General features: G+C 37.8%; 2 protein-coding genes across 2 annotated transcripts; both read right to left on the bottom strand.

Annotated features, from left to right (window-relative positions):
• Positions 1–213: 213 nt before the first annotated feature.
• LOC141912987 (acid-sensing ion channel 4-A-like) lies at positions 214–6,626 on the bottom strand. The gene is made up of 7 exons (XM_074804426.1): positions 6,517–6,626; positions 6,142–6,309; positions 4,924–5,079; positions 4,266–4,384; positions 1,703–1,884; positions 450–642; positions 214–227 (listed from the first exon to the last, which is right to left on the bottom strand). Exons 1-7 carry the CDS (start codon positions 6,624–6,626, stop codon positions 214–216), a joined length of 942 nt encoding a protein of 313 aa, XP_074660527.1.
• Positions 6,627–11,905: 5,279 nt separating this feature from the next.
• Positions 11,906–12,595, bottom strand: LOC141912986 (ribitol 5-phosphate transferase FKRP-like). Its single transcript, XM_074804425.1, has one exon. The coding sequence runs from the start codon at positions 12,593–12,595 to the stop codon at positions 11,906–11,908; it is 690 nt and encodes a 229-aa protein (XP_074660526.1).
• Between the last annotated feature and the right edge of the window lie 1,498 nt (positions 12,596–14,093).

The following is a 14,093-nucleotide window of genomic DNA, read 5'->3' as shown; positions in this document are numbered from 1 at the left end:
TCGGTCCGTTCCAACGGTAACTAGAGACGAAATAAGTAAATGGGATAACTTATGTAAATTTAAGAACATGATACAATACATTGATTAATAACAATACAATGAAATGACTTAGGTTTCTATGTCGGACGACAAAATGTACGAGCTCCTAAAAAATCCTGCTCTTATGATCATTGGGCCAATTGCATCGTCATGACTTAGATTCAAGACCATAGTCTACGACCATTGCCCTATAATATATCAATCAAACAAATGAAGATTAATCTTAAGATTTTTGGACCACTTTTGGACGCAAGTCACGACCGTGCAACTTTTCCCGGTACATTATAACCCATTTCTATCAGATTCTTGATTCAAAATCAGAAAAAAATCTGATGGCAAAATGGAGCCTGTTTGGGTTGAAAGACCAAAACGTGCTATGACAATCAGCGTGACACCGAATTCTTAAATACCTCCCATTTTTTGTTCTAAACAGTTATTCGATGCTGTCAAATTACACACGGGCCATTCGGTCAACCACGTAGCGTACCCAGGACGACATCTACAAGTAGCTGCTGCCTCCGAAACGCTCAACCGGATCATACAGTTGTTTTGGCTTTCCGAGTCATCCACACAGCTGCCGTATGGCTTCTGCAGGTTATCAATCTGCATAAAATATAGTGAACTTGGATATACATGATGAGTCAAATCAGTGCCATTGTAAGCTTTTTAAAACTATCAATCAATGCATGCAAGAGACTAAAGACATTTTTATGGAAGCCATGAAACGACATTAAAAATTACGTTTTACGTTTTACCAATTACGTTTTACGTTTTACGAATTACGAGTTACGTTTTACAAATTACGAGTTAGGTTAACGATTTACCATATGAGCTCCCTACATTTCGTATGTCGCGCGAGGTCAAGGTCTTATACAATTAAGTTTTACGAATTACGTTTTACGACTTACGTTTTACGAATTACGTTTCACGACTTACGTTTTACGAATTACGTTTTACGAACGTTTTCCATTGACCTATTGGCTATTGCTTCAAAAGTTTTTCGGAAAAACACGGGCTTTGTAATGAAGTCGAATCATGACGAAGAATGAATCTGACTGAATTTATTTTGCATTTCGAAATATATACATGTATATATCCGTGAAATTGAGGGAGTTTCGTACGCATTTTAATTACAAGTAATAATGAGACCAAGGAAGTCAAAAATTGACTTATGATAATTTCAAATGATTAAAAGTATAGACGATGATAAAGACGATACAAAACTGGAAATTATTCGGGATTCATGGAGATAAAAAGGATTTGGACTCCATATCGGTGCAGAAACAATTCTTCAATTGTAACAAATGATCAGAACAATTCTTAGCTTTTAAATGAAAATATATATTCATATTTGAAAGCAAAGCGTTTGGGCTGCAATGTCATCCATCATCGTTATTAGTGAAGCATTCGGCAAAAAATTACAACCGATCACACTACAGCGCTACCTTCTGCCTGCTACCCAAAGCTTAATATTCACGACACGGAGAGTGCACCTCAACCTTGACCTCTTGTGATAAATTGAACTGAAATGTAGTGGTAAATCGTTGCCCAAAATGTAAGTCGTAAAACGTAACTCATAAGACGTAATTCGTAAAACGTAATTCGTAAAACGTAGTTCGTAATGTCGTTTCAGGGCTTCCATACATTTTGGATGTTTACTTACTAACGAGTATTTTAGACCAACGACGCCGTTCATCGAGGCTGGGACGGCCAAACCTAGTTCAGTTACTCGCGGAATATCTCCCGGAGAATGCACAAGAAATTTGATGCCGGCGCTCGGGTGCGTTCCGCTCATTGATTGGTATTGCTCGACGTTCAACAACAGAGTCAAACCATCGGTTGAACCTGAAATGAAACAAATTGCTAGATTCATTATATTCATTATCATTGGACAGAGTTGTTTCCCATTCAAGGGGATACCGTTGATGTACTACAGGAACAATTAAATCCATGAAATCTTTTTACTCTCCTAACTAGACGTATCGGCCCGATTACGATTACGATTACGATTACGATTTTATTTACACTCCAACCATTTCCATGGTATATGGAGGAAAACTATTACACATGTATATACAAATATTAACAAAACAACACTGAAGTGATCAAAATTTAGAGAATGAAAACGTAACAAAATGTATATACATCAACTATTTACAATACTATATATACTATTGGAGGGATCTATATACATCTAAGCCGGTCTTAATGAATTTAGCTAATTTGACCGTTTGGTTTTTCAGAATATCAAGGTATTAAAGGTATTCAAATTCAAATAGTTTTTGCGTTGTTCGTTAAGTAAGGTACAGTCAAACAGAAAATGGGATTCGTCACCTAAAGTATTACAAGTGGGGCATATTCTATCGGCTCTGTCTAAATGAAGGTTTGAAAATTTGTTCACAGGTAAAACATAGGACCCGACCCTAAATTCAAATAGACTAGTTCCTAAGTCATCACCAAGTTCTATTATATACTTCTCTAACCTAATATCATTTTTATATTGCCTAAAGTTAGTGTATATCGGATTAGTATTTATGGCAGATATGGTTTCTTGAAGGTGCTGGTCACGGAGTATCTGTTTTATTCGTTTTGAAAAAGATTTACTGTTAGTCATGAATTGCTGCGTCCAAATGCAGGACAAACCACAGTCATCAAAGGTTTTCTTTATATATGATAACCAAGGGCTCTTAAATTTATCCCTTAAAAAAAATTGAAAGATATTTTATAAAGTATTGAATTAAGTTTGGTTTGCTTTCCAGATACTGTTTTAACCCAATAGTTTATCATCCTGCGTCTAACATCTATATTCAAAGGATAACGTCCTAGCTCTGATAAAACTTTTAAGTTGCGAGAATATTTAGTCACTTTCAATAAGATTTTACAGAAGAAGCAGTGAATATTTTCTAATAAATCAAGATTTTCGTATCCCCAGATCTCACACCCATACATGGCTATTGGAGCAACACACGTATCAAATAATTTAAACATAACATCTATGGGCAATTTCGAACGTCTGCCTTTTTGAACGATCGAAAACATTGCTCTCATAGCTTTATCGTAAAGATACTTTTTTGCCTTAGCAAAGTTACCATTCCAATCAAATTTAACTCCGAGATAAACATAATCTTCAACTACCTCTAACTCTTGATCACCAAACATAAATTTCGAAATCGTTTTTATCCGGGATTTACTTCGCGCAAATACTAGTACTTTAGTTTTCTCTGAGTTTACAGTGAGACCATTAGCCGCACAATATTTAAATAAGGTATCTAAGTGCCCCCACTCCGCGCGGTTGCGCCACCGCGCGGTATTTACGCGAAGCAGCAGAACACAAACATGGCCACTCTCTCAATTTTCAATGATAGAAATCGTGTGTGCATTTCAATTATTTCGGCTGTCAGGGTTGTAAGGCACAAGTTTAAGTTGATGATGTGACATGGCGATGTTAATTAATGATAATTCCGAAGTGAAGCTAGTCATGAACGGTGCCGATTGAGTGTACAGCTGCCAAAAACACTGAAATGTGCGTAGTTGCGTAACTATTTGCAGTGAATTGCAGACGAAACATGAAGCCTTAACGGCCGTTAAAAAAAACTATACCAATCGCAATTGTAAAATAAGAATGAGATAGAACCTAAGTTAAAATTCTGGCCATTTCTAAAATGTTATTACTAATTTTTAGTCAGTGCCGAACGTTTAGTTTTCCAACAATAATGAGGGGTGGTAGGTAGTCAGGCAATTCAAGTCATCATTTATTACACGTTACTTCCGTGTTGTTGAAAATCTCGCGAGTCCTGGACCAAACCCCAATGAACAATGTGTGATCTGTGTGCTGGCCACAAATGCACACAGATCACACTACACTACCCATTACACACTCCAGTACCCACAGCTTTCATATATCCATCCAAATATTTAGTGTCTTTCTTCCTGGATCAAAAAGCCCAACGGAGACGACGCAGGTAACGCTCGGGAACACGGTTCAGTTTCCCGTTTCCGCGCTTCACAGCGTTATGTGCGTGCGTCGGGCTTAACATAAATACTACTTTATCATTTTCTTTCTACGGTGCCTTACTAAAACAAGCTGATAGCTTATGTTGGATCTCCCTCCTGCTTTTAAATGTTATATTTTTGTTTAAATTTGCGTTGAATATACTAAACAACCTCGGAGCATTTAAGTTAAGTAAATCAAGACTGAAAAATTACACTCATTCTAGAAAACGAACCCGTATTTGTCGTCATTTCCTGCTCGCGAGAATTTCCGTTAAAAGTATAACACACTCCATAATCGGTCAAACGCGTCGTGAAATTCAGATAACTGCATGGCGTCGAACGAAAAAAACAACTGGAAGAAAAACATTCAATTGTTATTAGATCACCCGATCATTATAAGATCCCAACTCACACCCCTGTCACGTGTGCGTTTACGAGTTACGAGAACTGACGATGGTGTTTGCTTCCGTGTTTTTGTGTGTATACGTTCATCATATCACTGACTAACGTGTCAAACTGGGGAAATTTCAATCATTACGATACACAATATGTCTCGCAAACACCGAGGTCGTGCAAAGACAATATTAGCACAACGCAACAATCAGACACACACATCGGATAGACTGTCTGTATGTTGTTACAGGTTGGTGATGAATTTGAGCGACGTTTCGGCTAAAAACGTACTGATTTTTTGGCTTAATTATAGTGGGATTACTCGCGTTTATGTTTCACAGGTAGAAAAATTCAAAATTCTCGACAGCGGCTAAGAATGAAATCAGCATTGAGATATAAATTCAACATATTCTAACATATCAAAATGTAGTTTAAGGAAAGTAAACATGGTTAAACACTCGAGATAACCCCCCCCCCCATAATTTTGCATATACTTACTATTTGATCATATCTTTTTTCTTGTGAGCTAACCGAAGCGCCATCTCAGTTGCGTTCATGGAGTCGAGTTCTGTCATTGTGCTCCTAACGACTCTCGTCGCGGTGTAGTATCGCGTTAGATTATAGAACAATCCGTCCCAATAAGCCGTTGACATCCTACAAAATAAAGATAAAAGGAAACTTCCTTATTGATATTGCATTTTCACAATCTTTTAAATCCACTCATGAAAACTGCTATTTGAAGGGCCGTCGTCGGATCGGTGACATCTTTGAAAAACAAAATAAATTATTCGTTGCCAATGGCGGCCTATTTTAGTCACTGAAAAAATAATTAAGAATCCACCAGCCACGAAGGTTCTCAATCGATGACTTCAAGCGCAAATAAGTATTCGCATTTCCCTTTTGGAAACTAGTGAAACTGATTGAAACTCTCAATGTTCATCTTGAGACTCTCCAACGGCAGAATCCCGCTCAGCGTGGAGTTCATTAGCGGAAATATCTAAAGCTTTGAGTGTCCAGGAACCTCCATACATTATTGAGTGTAGAGTTAAATTCTAGTAGTGCGGTTGCTTTCCTTTCGAAGTGGGCTAACCAATCGTAACCAAGTGGACAGAACCAATCGTCAACAGGGTTGGTCCGATTTGTCTCTATTCTCTATTCCCTTATATTTGACATTAATGTATAATGGCTGATAATCGGACGCGAGAAAATTGAAAATTCCGCGCATGAAAAATAAACATTCTCCGCTACAAGGAGCGGGCTTTATTTTTCAGAATCTGTGACACCATAGTTACCGTATCGATTTTCTAAAAATCGAATCTTTGAAAAGTCGTGTCAAAGAAATACACTATAAAATCCAGCGATCAATATCTCAACGAGTGCACTGTTTACGAACTGACTTTTGTTGATTCATATTATTTTCTGTTATTTCCCGGGACGTTTGCGCCGAACTTCATTCGTTGAATTATTGGAAATACATTTCGAACGAACAAAAGAGATCGCACGAGTGATGTCCTTCCTGCGAACAATCAGGTCTTTCTAACCAGTGCCGGGAGACTTGTTATACATGACTCAACAAAAGATAATCGGGATCCAGTTCCTCGCTGTTCTCGCTCGCCGTTGTAAACATTGGCCGCGAGTGATTTTACTTAATATGAGGTGATAGCAAACATCTCACCTCCTCGTCAACTGATAAACGTGTATATGATTAATACCTACACGAAGCTGTTCGTATTGCAGATCGTCACCGCTGGAAACTTCAGTTCGCTGGCTTCTTCGACTTCGATATTGACTCGGATCGGCAGGCCGAGATAGTACCCGATACGATCCTGAACTTGATAGACGAAACCGGTCGTGGCCAGCAGAAAAACGAACAGCCACATACACCTATAAACAATTGACACACGCTTTAAATGATACGGAAAATGGATCGGAGAGGCGTGTATAGGTAGAGGTACCAGTCGGTCATTCATTTATCTAGCGGATAGAAAAAACGAACCCAGCCCTTCGATATTTCCTAGATCCGCCCATGTAAGTAACCCGCACCGATGGAACAGTGCTCCCGATGAGTTCTTCTAGTTACGTTATACGAACCTCGCAAATGTAGACGACGCGTAAAATATGAACTTCAACCCGTGAAAGTTCGACCCTTCGGCGTATTCCATGGCGTTTCTGCGCATCCTGCTGTACCAGGGATCTGCCATTACGACAGCGCACGTTAGTCCAGTATTGAAAATTGACGGTTTCTTTTTGACAAAACCCAATGATAGATTTCACCGGCGTAGTCGAACAGCTTATACTTTGTACGGTTTTGCAGGTGTATCTATCATCCAATACCGTGCGTTATTCGTGTTGTTTTTTCCTTCAGTCGTTGCTGGATGAATATACACAGCGCGTCGTTTGTGCAAATATCACTCATCAAACGTCAAATAGACAAAACATTTTCCGACATATTGTTTTTTTCGAACGTTTCGCAACTCAAATATCTCATTTTGCTGATATTGAATTTGTAACTTAACTAGCACGCGATTCAGTGGCAATCGACAAACTCCGCTCTTTTGCTAATGTAACTCGTTTATCGTTCTCAACATGCAAATATCATATTAGCATCGATTTAATATTTATGAAGTTGTTAATTCATGCAGAAAACCCGAGCCACATGACATTTAATACAATCAATTCATCATGTTTGTGATTTTGGAAACAATTTAAAAAAGTCGACTCCATCCGAACTCGAGTTCAAATTTCAACCACACAGTCTTTTAACATAAATCATTATCATTATCATTATCATTATCATTATCATTATCATTATCATTATCATTATCATTATCATTATCATTATCATTATTTACGAATTAAAAAACAAAAACAACTGCACAAGAAGCAGGTGCACAGCTTTGGATGCGTAGTGGTCACAGGTTTGGACTTATTGACTGGATTGTCTATGCTTTATTCAGGATACTATAGTGAGATCAGGACGGACTCAGGGCCTACGACCAGGCACATACCAGTAGAACGTTACTAACAATTCTGCGAGCTTAGTATTTAGTATCTCCCATCTCCCCTGTGGAATCGGGCCCTGTGCTGAACACAGTGGTTTCGACAGTATTTGAATCAAACACATATCTAATGAGTCGAGTGAAATGCGATAACAAGTGATCGGGAAACAAAAACGCTGTATTTTATGATTTTTACATCCGAATCGCTTTTTGTCATTTGTTTTATTGCTGATGGATCGGTTTGAAATGGAATCGGCGATGACACGATGCAGTGTTGTCATTAATCATTCAAACATCAATTTCATTCACCCCGTAATCGACGAGGTACTTAAGTGTTTTTTTGTTTGTGAATTTTCGATTTGAAAACCGTATAGAAAAGCGTTCGATCGATATTTCTAAAATGTTAGTACCGAATGTTAATCCAGCATGATTTATTCATTAATTCGTGTTATGAAGAAGAATGAAGATAAGATGATTTACGAAGATAAATGTTTACGAAGATTTTCCTGATTACGCTATGTTTGTATACGATACCTTCAGAAACCTATCGGCCTTCGCGTTTACCGAATAAACACTGGGTAAACACGGTTCCTCTAAAACTCCTCAGTCAGAAACCTCGTGACGGATTCGTCAGATTGTCATCCCTCGAATCCCTCGACAGAATTTGCGTTCCATTTTGACCTATCAGCACCAATAGTTGAGCTACTATCGCCGGGTATCGATCGAAGCACAGCACCACGGCTGTCCGTCGAGTATGACCGAGTCAAAATTATTTCATTTTACAGTAGAGGGTATTTCCGATGTCTCGAGCCCTGGAGTCGAATTTTTACCGATTACTGATGCTGTCAAGACCCGACCAGCCCCTGCCGATACTTTATCACCATATATGATAAAATTTTGATTGTCTAGGGTTCAGGATTTCCTCTCAATTATTTGAATGAAAAATTACATTCTCAAACTTTCATAGAGTGGTCGTCAAGACATCACACGGTGAACAACTCAATGCTTGAGATGTTGATTGCATGACAGTCTTTCTATATTAATGTATAGGATGTATTTCCCTTCTCGAAAGACACATTTATGGTTATCATCTGGTATCCATCGACTTATATTACACCATATTATCATTTGTAATTTTCTAATGTAATTTAAAACCCTTTCAGTGCTGACTAATTAATACCCTATAGTGCTGGAGATAATTTGAAAATTTTTAAAGAATTCCACCCTAGGGTGTTGAATAACGGGAATACCACTATAGTGCGTCTACACCGCGGTGCAGTGTATCGTTAGTTACTAATATTTCACTATGTTTGACAGGTGCTGCCATTTTCCAGGAGAGATAATTACTAATTACATCAATACACCACAGTGCGGTGTACTAGCAAAATCTATCACTGATTTATACACCGCACGTTATGCCTGTTAAACCGATCACCATAACTCACGTGTTCGTGTACAGAATCGCTAGGCTTTGATGTGAAACAAGGTTCCAAAACGGTTCCGCATCTTCTTAAAATGGAATGACCCCCTGATGGAAATTCAGTTCTCTTCGTTCAATATGTTCCCGTAATTATGAGGATTGCATAGAAAACTGATTTTCTTTTTGTATGCAGTTATGCCGCGAAGGTTTCCCCGGGGAGACCAAGCACTACGATCTTGAAGTTTACTGAAAATGCGTTCCAGTTGCTTTATCGTTATCAATAGTATTAGAATAGTTAGAATCATAATCGCAATTATCATGATTTGAAACTCATATTTATTACTGTGCGCGACATTTATTTGATTATATTTGAGATAATTCTGCTGATTTTATTATTCCGTCGATGAAATTCGTGTGCCGTTTATGGAGATGCGACACGTTTCCAAACGAGTTATCTACAGTTAAATTGAGGGAGAAAAACACATAAAATAACAACTTATTGAATTAATACCGAATGATGAATTGAATCAGAAAACGAACCGACACCGGTAAAGACAAGAATGACATCGAACGTGAGTAAATACTTTTAAACAGTATATAGGCACATACGAGTCATACGACGTACTTTCCTGTTCATAACAATTTCAACGATTTGACCATTCTCTAGATTTGCCGTCGTATGAACATTTTCTCTTTCATTTTCTCTACCTGATGATTTTTCCGCTATCAAACAAAACAAAAAACCTCGAATTGTAATATTTTCATTCATTCAGTTGTTTAAACGTATCAGAACAAAACTATTATGTTTTTTTTTCTCAATGACCAAACATATTTTCATATATAAACGAACAGAAAAAAAATCATCATTTCGATAGCTACATAGCATTACAGACAGAAAACACGTACATGTTGAGTAAAAATGAAAATCTTAGAATTATTTTACAAATCTTTTCATTCATCCGGAAAACCATCGAAGTTTTTGAAATTCAACATAGATTTACATTTTCCTGGGTGGTTTTCCTCGTTATTTGTGCTAACTACAGATTATCGTGATATTCGATCGAATATGGCCGTATATTTCGCATATTGAATCGTTATTGTCGATTATTTTTATTACAGACAGGTAAAGCGTTACTGTTGATAATGGCCTTCATCAACTGTTCGTTTATCAACTGTAGACGAAATAAAACTAAACCATTGACTTCAAGGATGGTCTGTATAAACATAGAGGAAACGGCTATTGGTGGTATGTGCTCATTTCTTAATATCTTCCCTCAAAGAACACACTACACGACCTTCACTTATTGACCCTGCTTTGGGGGACCCGAAACTTCTTAGGCCTGGTTGTATAGACATGAAAGAGGTCATCCCAAAGAGGATCTGTAAAACTGAAACTTTTTGAGCAGCTATGGTGATTTTTAAACAAAATTGCAATGCAATATTGAAATCTTGGAAATAATTAGAGGCCTTTAAATCCGCCCTTGGCTATCATTGACCAGCATATGATATACTAATTGGAATGATATGGAATGGTGTCAGCTGACAATCTCTTCTGCTACAGTGCAAACCGTTCTGTAACGCAAGCACGCAAAAAATTATGACTTGAACCCATGAAGACTGCGTATGAAAAATACGTTTTACAACACTTTTTACTTTTCGCTTAACTTGGCTTCGATTCTGTTCATACACTCGATAAACTAGTAATCTAGAAATATCTATCACTATGAGGTTACCGGTATAAACTGAATCTTTCGTAAGGTTTGATAACATCGACCCAGTTACCGCAGGGCTGCACGGAATGTGGTTTCGGCTCATGTCCGACGGAAAACTGCTATCTATCCGAAGATCCTTGGACGGACTGGCAGATGCAAGATTGTATTTGGCTCGATTCTGAGTACATAGGCTTGCTCAGTGGAGATTTCTGCACGTAAGTTCACAAAGACCTGATCAATATCGCGGTGAAATGTTTCGAATGGAACAGAAAAACTAACGGTGAACAATAGGACGGTTTTCAATCTTCGAATTATTTTTCAAGCAGCCTTGAACCCATCAATAACTCTCAATTAGGCCATATTCTATAGAAACCAATGTTGAAAGTTGGTTCTCGGAGGTGCTTAGACTACATGTACCATCGACCGATGGAAAGAGCTAACCGGATTTGCAATCAGATTCAGGTTGGGTCATTATTATCGGTGCATACGGTGATGGATTTTTGACGGCGGTTATAGCTGAGTGAAGGAGTCCATATGCGAGACATAAATTCATCAAACTTGTTGCTTTTAAAGTCAAAGCCGTTTTAAGTTATTTGTCCATGTACTTTTATGGCAAAGATTTGCTGAATTTTCAGATGCGATCAATGTGTCATCGAGAATCCGAATTCTAATCAATGCGACTTTTGTTGAACGCTGGCAGTTGAGAAAACGACTGTTTGACAATTTGGTGGAGAATGCAGTTCATTCCTCGCGTTCACGTAATGACTATCAGTGACACTAAGCCACTGTTGGAAATAAATGTTATCGTAAAGATTGAATATATACTACTTCATTATATATGAATGATTAAATTTTCACCCGCTTATGGGACGGCTAAGTGGTATTCCATATGCTGTTATCCACAATTTTGAGCCCGACGCGATGACGTGTTATCGTAATAGTTCGCAAGTAAGTCGATGTTTGTCGAATATAAACACTCGACAAAGTTCGATCTGGTGACAAAGCGCGGCACAACGTATTCTAGAAACCGCAGTCACATTCGACAGAGGAGGCCTCGTGCTCGAGACGTTTCCGAATGCCTTATCGACCACCGGACACAGTTTAAAATACGTACCAAAACCGAGAGCGACGTGTAAACAAAAACACAGAGATACCGAGAAAGTTTATTGAAATAGACCATCGTGGTCCTTAATTTCATTACAATAAATTTCTATAAATACAGTACATTCAATACGATACAATACATTTCGGAAAATATAACGCCGTTTCTGTATCTAATCAAACATAAGTAGCGAAACCTCGTATCTGAAATAAAACAATAACTAACCTAAAATAATAACAATGGTTAACTAAGCACACGTTATTGAAGGATCGATCGGTGAACCGGACGAATTCTTCACGTACGTCCAATTACGTAATGTTTCGTCGCCGATCATCAGAGATTCTACGACGGTTCCATCGACGCATGCTCGCCGCACGAATGGATATCTGTATTTCAACAGCGCGCAACGATGCATTCCTCGTCGGCCACTGATTTCCAGTTTGTGATTCCAAGGCAGAATTTGACACCAGTCAGTCGGATGACGAACGTTTTCGGTGAACAGGAAATCCACAACGCGATACCAATTGCGCGGACAGGGGAGCCTTAATTCTTCAAAAGGTACCTTTATCAGTGGGAAGATATCGCGCTTATTCATGACGCGCCATTCGTGTGTTTCCGTCACGTCGGATATCAAACCTCCATTATCCGTATAGAAATACACGTCGATAAACGGCCAGGCCCAAGGATAGCGCCGGAAAGGTATCGAACCAGTTCGGTAAACTTTCCAAAGATGCGTCACTCTCGTGCTCCACAAAGTCAAATTACCGACGGAACCGTGCGCCCGTTCGGAGCAGTCGAAAATACGACGGAAATCGTCGGTTTGCGACAAAGGCATGAACACGTCAAAATCGTCGTCCCACGGAATGAACCCGTGATGGCGGTACGATCCTAAAAGAGACCCGCCGTATAACATGTACGTCAACTTGTTGTTCGCCATAAAGCGATCGAAATCCTTAATCAGACCCATGAACGCCCGGCGTTGATGCAAATCCAATCCAGTTTTATATTCATCGAATATCTTGCTTTCAGCGCGTGTATTAGGGAGATCCTTTTTTTACATCGTTTATGTTAAAATCCTTAATAATGATAATCTTTATTTTTCGAAGAAATTATAACATATAATATAAGTATATTAATACAAAGTACAAAGTAACTTTAATTATTAAATGTCATAATATCAATGAAAGGTGCCCATGAAAAGCAAAGTTGCTTGTAATTATGGGTCACCTAACACACACACACACACACACACACACACACACACACACACACACACACGCAGACACTCTCTCTCTCTCTCTCACACACACACACATATAGTATTTGTAAATGTAGTCACATTAAACAGTAGGATAAAATTTAGTAACGGTTAATTATGTCAATTTTGAATTTGTTTTTTAACTGCAAAACTGATTTTGATGATTTAAGGTGTTTACCAAGATTCTGCCAGGTGGCGGGAATTGAACAAAGGAAGCTTCTATTAATTATACTTTTAGTATGTTGAGGTATACGAGGGTAATTGCGTTGGCGAGTATAGTAGTTATGGTTATAAGAATTTTTTTTAAAAATATCATTAATTGGTTAAGGAATTAGATTTTTAGAAAGCAGATGTCCAAATTTCGCAGCTTCAAGCTGGATCATATCTTCAAATTTTATGACATTGAATTTTTTAAATAATAGATTAGTTGGGCTATTGTATTTAGCCTTAGCTATAATCCTGATTGCTTTTTTCTGCAGTTTGAAAATCCTATTCTGGTTAAATTTTGAAATTAACGATCCCCAAGTTATCAGACAATATATATAGCTACTATACAGCATTTTCAGAGTAAAGCTTGGTACAAAATGTTTAAGAGAATTCATCAAATAAATTTGTTTAGCTATTTTTTTGCAAATTGAGTTTACATGCGCGTTAAAATTTAAATGCTCATCAATTTCAAGACCAAGAAAGGTAACTGAGTGTGATAAGTTGATCTGGTAATCATTTATTTTCATAAAGTTTTGATGGGCTGCTTTTTAAGCATTTTTAGGCTTAAAGAGGACGAGTTTAGTTTTACCTAGGTTTAATGTAAGATTGTTTGCAGAGAACCAACTATATAGAGTTTTCAAATCATGTGTAAGGTCTTAAATAATTTAGTGAGTGATTTACCAGTGACGAATATATCAGTGTCATCCGCAAATAAAATTGGTTTACACTTTTTCAAACAGAGATACATATCGTTGGTATAAATTAAAAACAAAAGAGGTCCTAGTACAGAGCCTTGCGGAATTCCGTAATTAAGTGGGTAGACAATAGATTCTGTATTGTCAAATTTTACATACATTTCCCTATTATTTAAATAATTTTCAAACCAGGCTAGTGCCTGTCCCCTTATACCATAGGTATAAAGTTTTTTCATTAGAATATTAAGATCCTTCGTTAGTTCATCTACTTCAAC

The sequence above is a fragment of the Tubulanus polymorphus genome, chromosome 11 (genome assembly GCF_964204645.1).
Source record: "Tubulanus polymorphus chromosome 11, tnTubPoly1.2, whole genome shotgun sequence".
Lineage (NCBI taxonomy): Eukaryota > Metazoa > Nemertea > Palaeonemertea > Tubulaniformes > Tubulanidae > Tubulanus > Tubulanus polymorphus.
Note: the sequence above shows the minus strand (reverse complement) of the source record. Positions and strands in the feature narration are given on the sequence as shown.

What these genes read in the sequence shown, in the direction of transcription:
- LOC141912987 (XM_074804426.1), bottom strand. Translation starts at nt 6,626, where the DNA reads ATGGCAGATCCCTGGTACAGCAGGATGCGCAGAAACGCCATGGAATAC. An exon ending in GCGTCGTCTACATTTGCGAG is followed by an intron (nt 6,310 to 6,516) that starts GTTCGTATAACG and finishes AATTGTTTATAG; the next exon opens with GTGTATGTGGCTGTTCGTTT. An exon ending in GGAAATGACGACAAATACGG is followed by an intron (nt 1,885 to 4,265) that starts GTTCGTTTTCTA and finishes GTTTCATTTCAG; the next exon opens with GTTCAACCGATGGTTTGACT.
- LOC141912986 (XM_074804425.1), bottom strand. Translation starts at nt 12,595, where the DNA reads ATGGCGAACAACAAGTTGACGTACATGTTATACGGCGGGTCTCTTTTA.